The sequence below is a fragment of the Rhamphochromis longiceps genome, linkage group LG1, assembly GCF_057381845.1.
Source record: "Rhamphochromis longiceps isolate RC_006_pf linkage group LG1, R_longiceps_female_GT1.1, whole genome shotgun sequence".
In the NCBI taxonomy this organism is placed as follows: Eukaryota; Metazoa; Chordata; class Actinopteri; order Cichliformes; family Cichlidae; genus Rhamphochromis; species Rhamphochromis longiceps.
The window spans coordinates 13,365,460-13,377,767 of record NC_140557.1 but is presented as its reverse complement, the minus strand read 5'-3'; the positions used below and the strand labels follow the sequence as shown (position 1 = coordinate 13,377,767).

Here is a 12,308-nt window from a genome sequence, read left to right as displayed (position 1 = left end):
CCATCATTAAGTTTTCCAGTGCATCAACAAGTATAATTAACTGTATTTATTGCACACTTATGATACACAGTGATGTGTCAAAAGGGTGGAGCAAAGGGTGTCACCATTTAGGCCTTTTTAACTCCTCCCAAACAACAGGAGCAAAAGAGTATCACACATGCGTGACGAGGGAGAGACGGGCCTGTGTGCCACCACAGTTTTAATCAGTTGATCAAAATACGATTAAAGTGGAGACTTTCAGCTTTAATTAAAAGGGTTTTACAAAATTTCTGCATTAACCATTTTGGAATTACAGATATTTGGTGGAAAAAACAAAATAAGTAAATAATCCCAGAAGAAATAATAATCTGCTAAATTCTTTAAAATAATGAATGCACACTGACCAGCTCGGCAGCACAAAAAGGTCTGATTACAGAATTATTTCCATGGTTAAGTAAAACAGTTTCACGGCATCTAACCAATTCTTGAAAACTTGGTAAGCACATAATTGTCTTCAAAAACTGTAATGAATGGAAATAAAGAGGGTTTACAATAAAGTGCAAACCACTGGTTACACTCAGAGACAAGATTTTGTATATCTCTAAATAAAAAAGAAAAATCTTTGGACAGATGAAACCAAATGGAGGAAAGAAACAAACTGTTATGTCAGTAACATCTGTTCCCTGAAGGGGTTGAAGAAGATATAACACATATAGGATGAGATATAACACTTCCTGGTTGAAGACACTTCTGTTCACGCCATTAATGCAAACGATATGTGACATATGTGAGGCCCTGCCTGCATATAATACACCCTTATCATCACAGTCATCCCTCAGTTTTGATAGCCGCTCTTCACCGAGCCCAGCTGCACAATGGCGGTGTATCTAATTCCTCTCCTTCAGGGAACAGAAGTTGAGGACAGAACAGTTTGTACCCTTTCAGGCAATTCACTCTGTACACACATAGTATCAAATATATATACATCTCACAAAGCAGCTGCTGAACCAGAGTCAGACCACCATCATCCGACTGCAGGGTAGATCCAGCCGAGAGGACACAATGAACCACTGACGGGACTGCCAGGTCCAAATGATAGAACCAAACAAAAGTGTGCAGTGATGATCAAGTAACTGCAGCACAAACATCATTCACAGGAATACCTGTAAAAAGACCCCATGAGGATGCCATTCCTCTGGTGCAATGTGCTTTCACACTTTGAGGAAAAAAGAGAGTCCCTTTGTACCATATGCCAGGGAGATGGACTCCATAATCCGGTAGGAGAGCCTCTGTTTAGACGGAGATCTACCTCTGGATGGATTAACTAAGCAGACCAACAATTCATCACACTGAGTATCGTCAATATAGGTAGGAAACACTGCACCAGACATAGAGAATACAGCCTACTCTGCTCCTCAGATGGAAAAGTGGGGTGACAAAAGCTCAGATTCATAGAGCTATAAGTTGTAGGAATAACCTCAGGTAAAAACGCAGTATTTGGCCATAATATGATGGGCAAATGGCGCTCGCCTCATGCTAGTCCACATCCAACAAATCTCATGATCCAAAGCATACCACATTATCTGTCAAACACGCTAGAGGCGATGTTATGACATGGACATGCATGGGTACTAGTATGTCATGGCTGCTAGTGTTTATAGTGTACAGAGCTATACTCTCTGCTCAGATTCAGCCAAACGCTGCAGAAGTGACTCGATTTCAGTGCAAATGGATAATGTTCCAAATACATATTGCAAAAACCTAAATGTTACTAAAGGCAAATAAATCCTGATATCCTGATATATGGGTTAGTTTGACAAGGTCATTTTTAAACCTCTGAAAATGGGGGTGCGTGTATTTCACATGTGCTTGTGCTATGTCACATTTCACAGGCATCCCATACCCATGATGCTATAGCAGAGGCAGCTCAGCTCATGAAGGAGGCGGTTGATGACATCATGGTGACACTTAATGAAGCTGCCAGTGAGGTGGGAATGGTGGGAGGAATGGTGGAGTCGATCGCAGATGCCATGGCCAAGGTGAGTGCAGCCGGTTACAGTGTGTCGTCATTTGGATCAGAAGCCACAGAATAACATCTACACCAATTTAAAGATATGTTTAGAGTTTTATTTGGTTAAATTAATTGCACTCTCTGGTTCATAAATAACAGACATTACTGCAGCTCTAAAAAAAACAAACAAACCTCCACCTTTAAGCTCTTTGTCCGCATCAGCGATTGTCTGCTTTTCACCATCATCTATTTCAGCTCATCACCAACTATGTGGTGATTGACAGCTCTATTCTGTCTTCATTTGTGTTGCAAGACAGCATGGCTGCTAGTCAGATAATACATCATCCAACATTATCTTACAATGAGCAAAACCACCTGCTGTCCACCCTGTTCCCAACATCCAAAACAGGCATGGAAAATTAAACATAGACTAAAAACTAAAAATGCAGCAACTTGATATTTTATTCCACAGTTAGAGTCCATTTTAGTATGAATTTTTAAACCTGCGTAGTGGGAAACATCCTGTTTTGAAAGATTTCCCACCTACGGAAGCCAGAATGCTATAAAGAAACTGAGTGTGTGGTAAATGGATTAAAAGTTAATAGCCATAACAGAAGTTGTCTTATGGAAGCAAATGTTACAGAGCAATCAGCATCTAATTAAAGTTTTATTCTTTTCTTGTGTTCATTTGACCCATGACTTCCCGTTGCTCTGTGTAACATCTTGATTACAACCATAATGTTTCCCAGGCGTCATTTAAAAGTCACTGATTAACATATTAATACAAATCACGAGCAACTGAAGCAAAGGAACATTGACTGTGAACGCAGCCATTCTTACTCGGAGTCAGATAATTTGACCTATCTTTCCAATTAACAGTGAAACTATTGGCTTGAAAACCAAGAAAAAGCCTTTTATCTCGAGTACAGGCAGCAGCTAGCATCAGCTAATTATATTTCTCCTTACCGTGCTGAGTGAGGAGCATTGCAAAGGTGAAGAAGCGTCTCAGGAGTGTGGCTTCACCAGAGGGAACAGCATCTTTGCATCAACTTTGTGTGGCATGTCATGAATAATGTATGAAAATGGTTCATTTTTAGTACATGTTGAGCATGCAGGTGCGTGTTTTGTCTGCGTGTCAGTCAGTGCAGTTGATTAAATGGGGATAATCCTCCCCAATAATCCCACTGGCGTAATGGTCACCCTCCATTGTGGTTTTTAGCAGCGGCGATTTAAACAGCTTTTCTGATTAACTTTGAGTCACCTAGTCGAGGCTGCAGATTTTAACGTATTATTTCTATCAGCAGGAGGTGCAAACATCATGCACTTGCAGTATTATGCTATCTTGCAGTACCAGCATGTTTTTCTGGAATCTCTTTTGTCTTCTCTGCCTTTTCCGTGATATTACAAGTAGTCTAATTTGGCAGAAATGCTAGAAACGTATAATGTTTGAACTGCAACCTGATGATCAAATGTTTTTGGGGTTGATGCGGTTTTAAAGCTGTAATTACAGAGTGCATAATTCATAATGAGTGTTTATCATTCATACAGAGGGTTTCCCTGAATAGAAAGCTGCATTAATGTCGGTTTGCTGATGCCTGCACACCTGACAAAATTGGTATAATTGAAGGGTAGATTAGATGTAACGTGCCATTACAAGTTAAAGAGCTGAAAAATTGATTTCCTTCACGTTTGAAGATGTTTGTTCCTTTCGCGAAGGACAAACCGATCGTGCCTAAAATGAAAAAATGCAGTGGCAATTTAACTGTGTGTTGATGCGTGTGTTTTTCCTTAGCTGGATGAAGGTACACCACCCGAACCTGAGGGCTCATTTGTGGATTACCAGACCAGTATGGTGAAATACTCTAAAGCCATTGCTGTCACTGCTCAGGAAATGGTAAGCTCTCAAAATAACTCTTAAGATTTTTGTTCCTGAAGTACACCTGTGACCTACGACTGGGTTATTGTTGATTATAAACGAAATACTTTGATTTACATGTCAATTCTGAAATCAAGCTTTTTTCTGATAATCCACGGTTTGATGTTGTAGTTTATCAGCCATCTGCGGTTAGTAGAAATTGTCCTGTCGTGTGGTCCTAATTCTCCATCTTTGTGAGATGACTAGTCGGTTAAATCGAAGCGAATCAAGCTCATTTATAAAAGAAAAATTGATTTTGACTTCACAGCATTTCATAGCGTAGTTAGTAAGTGAGACAGACTTAATGATTTTATCTACCTGGGAGAATCCAAAGATGTGATTAAAATTATTTATCCACCTGCAGTCCCTCATTTATTTTAATGTTCTCCATTTGTCACATCTCTACTTTCGTCCTCTCATTTGATCACTTTGGTAACCTTGTGATCATAGCCTTGATTTTACTATGAGTTAATGATTTTTGATAGTTTGTTGAAGAAAAGTTAATCTGGGTTTTTTTTAGTGCCGAATTTCTTTTTCCCTCCATTTATCAGATGACCAAATCAGTGACTTGTCCAGATGAGCTGGGAGCCCTGGCATCACAGGTGACTGTGGACTACAGCCAGCTCGCTGTTCAGGGACGACTGGCTGCTCACACAGCTGAACCAGAGGAGGTGAGGAGGACTCTGAAAACAGTTTTTACTTACAAAAGAGCTCTGCTCCTTCAATATGGGAATTTTCTTTTTGTGACCTTTAGGCTGCTGTGGATTTAAAGAGAACCTAATGTGCTCTTCCTTATTTTCTGTTATTCATATATAAATATATTTACTGTAGGTGAATTTTCATCAAAACTCTAGTTTCAGGCTTCTCTAAACACTCTGTTATGTTTTTTTTTTTTCTTGGCTGTGTGCATTGTGAACACAGAAGCTCCATCCACCTGCTCAATTCTTATTTACAAAGGGCAGCCAGTCAGATGAAAGTTGGCTTGAAGGGCAGGGGAATGGAGCAAAAAAAGCTTGTTTCAAACAATACATGAACTGAGGGGCTGAACCATGACCTGTATAATCATGCAAAGCTTCTCTAGTCCAGGAACATAAATGTGGCATTTTTTCATACATACATACTTTTTTTTTAAACTATTATTTTAATAATAATAATAAAAAAAAACTCCTTTATGTTCTTGCTTTGGTTTGTGTTTGTAGATTGGTTTCCAGATCAAAACCCGAGTGCAGGACCTTGGTCACGGCTGCATCTTTCTGGTACAAAAGGCCGGAGCTCTGCAGATCACCCCGTCTGACAGTTTTACTAAGCGGGAGCTCATTGATTGTGCCCGTGCAGTCACAGAGAAGGTATTGTTCTGTCAATAAAATGGGACCGCCTTATTTAATTAAAAACACACTGTGCTTTTTTAAATTTTGTTCCGGTTTTGTTACAATAGTTCTGCCCACTACTGATCTTAGTTCCCCCATCCATTAACCCAAACCCATCGGGCTAATTGTTGTCGATTGTTTGTTTGCTTCATCTTTAGGCTGCAGATATTTCTGCTTGGCCGAGTATGTTCCGCTCTGAACTCTCTGTGTTGTTCTTTCATTGAATGTTAGAGTAAAATTGTTTTTAGCGATGTAGTTCACATGAAGTGATTCGGCTCTGGTGGGTTTTATCTGTGTGTGGTTTAATTATAGGATTCCAAAGCATGTATAATGTATATGTATTATACACATCATACTTTTCTTATCAAGTTTTCTCTTGTCTGAGCTTTTCACAGCTGTTATTTCTAATAATTCAAGCGTGCCAGTGTTTTTAATACCACTTACACATAAGAAGGAAATACTTCAAAAACATCACACATACTTATTTCAGTGACTTAGCACATTGCAACGTACTGACATTTTTTCCCCTCTTGCTCTTCTCTGTTTTGACCAGTAAAAATATACTTTACTCAAACTGAGCCAAAAGTAACACTACTTTGCTGCAAACTGCCAAAGTTGTTTGTCCTTATTAATGTGCATCATAAAATTTACCAACCTATCCTAGATGGGCGAAAAAAGCCTTCATCTGAGCATCCTCACCTGTGTGGTTAATGGTCTGCTCACGTCCCCAGGTGTCTTTGGTGCTTTCAGCCCTCCAGGCAGGCAATAAGGGCACTCAGGCTTGCATTACAGCAGCCACTGCTGTGTCTGGGATCATTGCTGATCTGGATACCACAATAATGTTTGCGTCCGCCGGCACACTCAACGCAGAGAACGAAGAGTCCTTTGCCGACCACAGGTTAGTGCTTGAAACGCACCCAGTGGTGCAAGACATTTCTACAAGACCCAACAGGAGTCTAAAATCCACCCTGTTGTTATCTTTCATCCCAGACTGACAGAGTGACATATTACCTGCTGAACGGGGAGGAAATCTCTGCTGATAGAAACAATAAATTATCCTAAGGCTTTGAAAAATGCACAGAGTGACACTTCTCTTATTGTCCTGCTCTCACACTTGTCCGCTCTAAGGCAGCACTTCCGCCGTTAAATACTAGTGCGTGAAGAAAAATACAGCAAAACGGGTAGAGAATAGACGTGTTCCATTACTTAATTATCATTGTAGTTCCTTACAGATGGTTGTTTGTGACGTTTCACTGTATCTCACTGAAGAATCTTTGAAGTGTAGATAAGCAGTCTCGGGACACGATGAAAGAAAACAGAATCACTTAATCTCCGAGCATAGCTCACACAGCTACCTCAGAATAATAGAAGAAACTCTGCAGCTGCTATAATCTCTTTTGTCAATTTTAGGAAAAGAATAACTGACATGACTTGTTATATAACCTTAGCAATCCTCCTAATGTTTGCACAAGCTTTCATGAAGAAATGCCTTTAATATTAAAAGAGATGTGCAGCAATATGTATGTCCTTTTCACAGCAGTTCTCACACAGTTGATTTTTTATGTCTTTTTCCCCCTTGTTTAATCTTTCCTTTTCTGTTTCAGGGAAAACATTTTGAAGACTGCTAAAGCTCTGGTTGAGGACACAAAGATGCTGGTGTCCGGCGCAGCTTCCGGTCAGGAGAAGTTGGCACAGGCTGCTCAGTCTTCTGCCAAGACCATTACCCAGCTCACAGATGTGGTCAAATTGGGTGCTGCCAGCATTGGCTCTGATGACCCTGAGACACAGGTTGACCATTATTGTGTTTGTAATCCTCTCATTTCTGTTTGTCCTTTGTCCAGTGTGCCTGTTTAATAGGAGGAATTATGGAATTATGAACTGCGACTGGCAATAACCTTTCAGTGTTTCTGCTTTCCTGGACTGCGCAGTGATTAGTCAGTGTCTTTCTGTCCTTTCTCTAGGTGGTGCTGATAAATGCTGTCAAAGATGTGGCCAAGGCATTGGGTGAGCTCATTAGTGCCACCAAGTGTGCCGCTGGCAAGGCAGCCGATGATCCATCTATGTACCAACTAAAGAGCGCTGCGAAGGTGAGGAGATCAGTCTGCAAGTGCTGAAACTGTCATCTAATTTAACATCCTCCAGTGGGCTCGAATATAGAAATCTGGATATTGGAATTTTCTTTATTTTACTCAACAAAAACAATCAGAGATCTATTTGATTTTTGTTGGTTTCTCTTATGTTCATATTTTCTGATTATACTAATGGAAAACTGAAACTGACATCAGTTTAAATTGATGACAATAATTCCACCGTCCTACATCCTGTATGCGCAGACATCCTCCCCTTACTCAGGCCGAGTCATTAATCAGTAAAATCACCCACAATAGTTAAACTGGAGACTTGGTAATGGAAATTGTCAGGCTGTTCGGGATAGCAGGAAGCGTCTAATACTTCTAACCAAGATGATTATGCTTAGTGCTTTGCTCCGGCACACATGCGCTGTAAATTTTCAGAGTCACGGCTCATAACTCACCGATGACACTGTCGACTGCTCATTATCACCTCAACCTGTAAAGCCTGGGGAAAAAAAAGTCAGTTCTCAGTCAGCAACACCACAGAGTGTCATGAAGTCTCTCTGAAGATCACAACATGCCTCACATACAATTTTAGGACCGGAGGTGGGGTGGTGGGGGGGTTAACTCTGACAAATCAGTCTTTCCTTTATGGGGCTTGTGTGCCCCCTATCTTTCAGTATGGTGCATTACAGCTGATTTTAACTGGATGTGTTCTGTTTTTATGTCCTCTCATTGTTCCAACATAAGTGTGAAATTACGGAGCTATAGAAATGTCATGTGAATTAAATTAGTTCAAACTATAAATGAAGACACGATGAGCCAAGGAAATATATATATTTAAAAAAGTGTGTCACCCATATATGATGATCGTCAGGGCTGTGTCCACCAGTGTAGTGAAATATCTTGATTGGGGATGTGTTTATATGCTCAATTACTTATAAAATAAACAGTCCTAGACGTTTTTTGTTTTTTTTAAAATAAATTACAACTACATATACATTTATTACAAAAACACAACCAAATACTGAACCTCCTCGTTGGTAATATTATCATAGTAATAAGACTGTTGTCTTAAATATTCCATAATGTCAGTCATTTGCGGTTTGTTCTGTTGTCCTTCCTCTATTTCTAATTCAGAGCTTGGATGTGGCTGAACACGATGTTCTCTGTTTTCTCCAGGTGATGGTGACAAATGTGACATCCCTGCTGAAGACGGTCAAAGCTGTGGAAGACGAAGCTACTCGCGGTACCAGAGCGCTTGAGGCTACAATCGAGTGCATTAAACAGGAAATGTCGGTAAGGACGAGTCGAGAGGCTAAGCTTGTGAACGTTAGTTAGCAGTATGGTGGCATCACACATTTCAGAAAGGGGACTGATCAGTTTGGAAGTGTGATGAGTAATATTTTTGTAATTATTGAAAATGTCGCATGAGTGACAAAGTAAACATCTTTAGTTTTTTTTTTTCCACAGTTAGGAGTTATTGATTTTAATATTCCCTGAATTAAGTTTGTGATCTGAAATGTCCACAGGTGTTTCAATCCAGGGATGCTCCCAACAAGACAACCACACCTGAGGAGTTCATTCGCATGACTAAAGGAATCACCATGGCAACTGCTAAAGCGGTGGCTGCAGGGAACTCTGGCCGACAGGAGGACATCATCCATACTGCCAACGTCAGCCGCAAAGCCATGTCAGACATGCTCACTACCTGCAAGGTGCTCTATTGCCACAAACAAGTCATGCATGTCTAAATTTGATTTATTGTGGTACTTCCAAAATGTTGCAAAAAAAAAAAGAAAATGTGTCCATCTACCCATTATTTCCCACTTATCTGAATTTGGTTGTGGTAGCAAAGGCTAAGCAGGGTATTCCATCTTTAAGGCTGAGCCCAGCATCATCAGCATCAATCGTTTTTGCCACTACAAATGCAAACCAAAAACTGAAATTAGAATTCTGACCCACAAATGTCATCCCCACACAAATTTATAAGTGTGTGTTTGTGTCTTTCAGCAAGCAGCCTACCATCCCGAGGTCAGTGAGGAGGTGAAGAACAGAGCACTGATGTTCGGAGCAGAGTGTACAACTGCTTACATTGACCTACTGGAACATGTACTGCTGGTAGGTTGAATACTGCACCAGCAAGTCTGTAAAAATAAAAGACTTGTACAAATGCTAATCTCATTATTTGATACTTTAAGCATCTTTAATATAAGCATCCACCATTGCAACACTATTTATGTATCTATATATAAAAAATAATAAGGAAAAGTTTCTTTTAAGTTTACACTGTTGCACCCGTGTGTTTGTAGGTCCTGCAGAAGCCTACTGCAGAGCAGAAGCAGCATCTGGCAGCTTGTTCCAAGCGAGTAGCCGGAGCAGTAACAGAGCTCATCCAGACTGCTGAGGCCATGAAAGGTAATGCACACAGTGCATCACCACATGTTACACAAGGAGTCCTTTTGAGATGTCATGCAATAAACCCAAATACATATGAGTAAAGCTTTTATTTACTTTCTAATAAAGATCCCAACAAATATTATATTGCTATTAATAGTAGAATGTATTTTTAAAAAGCTCATGTAACAGAAAAAAATATTTATTTACTCAAACATTTGGTAATATTCCTGTCCTCCTTCTCTTGCTACAGATGGAGGTAAGTTAGGGCCGTTTTCTGTTCTGTGCCAGTTGTGAGCTCTTAAATAATTTCTCTCCTCAGCGCTAACATCGATTTTATTTAATCTCATCAAATCCAGCTGCTCTCAGGCTTCTCAGTTACATCCATCTGCTCTATCCATCATGCTTTCTTTTATGTTCCATTACTCTGTCTCCATCGCAGTGAATGATGGTTTGTTGTCAACTATGCATGGGATGTGAAGATACATGGCACACTTTCCTGTGTGTGGTCACGGTGTACTTGTTTTCTTTGGATCACAGCGTGAAGCATGTTCGGTCAAAACACTGCTTTGTGAAGCATTAATAAAATCCTGTTTGCAAATTCAAATCTTATTCATGAATATGGGTGTGCTTGCCTGCCTCAGGTTCAGAGTGGGTGGATCCCGAGGATCCAACAGTGATCGCAGAGACGGAGCTGCTCGGAGCAGCGGCGTCCATCGAAGCAGCAGCTAAGAAGCTCGAGCAACTCAAACCCAGAGCCAAGCCAAAGGTGGGTGACTGTATGGTGAATAAATGAGGAGAGAGGTGAAGGAGATAATCGTGTCAACATAATGTTAAAGAGAAAGACAACCTGTCAAAAGGCCTTTTTCCATTTTATTTACAGTTTAAAGCTTTCTAAGATATTGTTTCTGTCAGCAGTCTCTGGAAATAAAGAAGAAATATTCATCATGAAGCTCATAAAAGTCTTTCATCATGATAGATGATGTGCGGATAGAAATACTCTGTTACAAGAAAATGTCCTGACTTGAAAATTTAAAGAATGAATGGAAAATCATTCCTAAACAATCCATTTACTAATGGCTATAGGTGATGTTTATATGGAATTTTAAAGATGATGTGATGAGCAGCTAAAATACTTTAAAATCATTAAATATTATTTTGAAGATAAAGAGAGAGTTGTTTCCAAGACGCAAAAAGGGGAATAAACCGCAAAAACATTACAAAAGACCTGTAACCAAACCCCTCAGGATCCCCTGCTGCCCACATTAGTTAAATCTTTACAATTTTAGTGAATGTTAAGTCTAAAAAGAAAATGATAATCTAACTTTTCTATAATATAGATTATAGATTAGTGAGCTGGAGTACTTTGGTGCTAATTTTATCAGGTAACCAAATTAAAATTGTTTTATTAAAAAGTACCAACATAACAATGTAACTGTTAAAAGTAAAAATATACACACATTGCCTAAAAATGATAACCTCTAGAGTGTTATTATGGCCCGAGCACTAGTGTGTGAAGGACCTATTGTAATCGCTTTGTTTATCATAGCATTATTATTGACTGTGTGTGTGATTTTACTGTTACAGCTTGCTTAAATGCTTTTTATATAGCAAAAATTTAATGGTGACCAATAAAAGGTCAGGTCCTCTGCAAAGAGTCACAGGAGGCATCTGAAATGTTATTGGATGTGGTTGATAGTCTCACTGTAAAACACCTGATATTATGATGTTGCCCAGCAAGCACCTAACAACAAGCCAACCAGTGCTGTAATGTGGACATGTGTTAGTTTATTTAATGTAAAAACTAGTGATTTAGAGTAGAGTGCACTTTGATCGGAGCGCTAAATATTTCACCTTTTCAGATTACAGCTCATCCTTGTAACTGCCAAGTGATTTGTTGACTTTTAGATAAAACTTCTTATTTTGATCTTTGGACTGCAGAGTGTTTACAGCTCTGTACATTACATAAATGAGCTTTGTAGGAATATGTTCAAGTATATCCTAAACAGTGCTCTGTGCATGCCTGTAAACATCTTTTTGTGTGGTTTATATCCAAGTTTCAGTGTTATTATTGGAAGTTGTACAAGGAGCAATTTTACGGTAACAAAATAGCACATTTTGTTTTGTTGCATTACTGAAAGGGTGCTCTATCGCTTGTCCTGTCTGTAAAGCTGTTGTATTCAGAACTGTGCAAAAATCTTGAGCCATCCCTTATTTCTTTAAATTTTGCTTCAGAGAAGCAGCCTGGCTTATATTTTTCTTAACTGATCTTGAGCTATAGTTCTCCAGGTTTTCAAAGTTTTTCTTTGTTTATTTTCTGGCCAGTCTTGAAACCTGACAATTTTCAGAGGACTTTTTTAAGCTGCTTAACATTGACCTATGAATTATGCAAGCATAAAAAATGAGTCTAAGTCAAATGATGAATCTGAATTGTGTCTACACATAACAGACACGAACCAATTTCTAGTTGTATCTTGAGGCACTTTATTATTTGCCGCTTATCACAAACTTGTAGTTTGTTCAATTCAATTTTATTTACATAGCACTAAATCACAACAGGTGTCGCC

General features: G+C 39.3%; 1 protein-coding gene across 2 annotated transcripts in view; it reads left to right on the top strand.

Annotated features, from left to right (window-relative positions):
- The window catches only part of LOC146678415 (talin-2), a 100,178-nt gene that overhangs the window by 82,076 nt on the left and 5,794 nt on the right, over positions 1 to 12,308 (top strand). For both annotated transcript variants that reach the window (XM_085389064.1, XM_085389150.1), the window contains exons 43-54: positions 1,872 to 2,018; positions 3,783 to 3,884; positions 4,457 to 4,576; positions 5,105 to 5,251; positions 6,004 to 6,170; positions 6,877 to 7,060; positions 7,234 to 7,359; positions 8,527 to 8,643; positions 8,877 to 9,062; positions 9,358 to 9,465; positions 9,657 to 9,762; positions 10,386 to 10,510. In XM_085389064.1, coding sequence (XP_085245190.1) covers positions 1,872 to 2,018; positions 3,783 to 3,884; positions 4,457 to 4,576; positions 5,105 to 5,251; positions 6,004 to 6,170; positions 6,877 to 7,060; positions 7,234 to 7,359; positions 8,527 to 8,643; positions 8,877 to 9,062; positions 9,358 to 9,465; positions 9,657 to 9,762; positions 10,386 to 10,510 — 1,635 coding nt within the window. The remainder of the gene's footprint in view (positions 1 to 1,871; positions 2,019 to 3,782; positions 3,885 to 4,456; positions 4,577 to 5,104; positions 5,252 to 6,003; positions 6,171 to 6,876; positions 7,061 to 7,233; positions 7,360 to 8,526; positions 8,644 to 8,876; positions 9,063 to 9,357; positions 9,466 to 9,656; positions 9,763 to 10,385; positions 10,511 to 12,308) is intronic.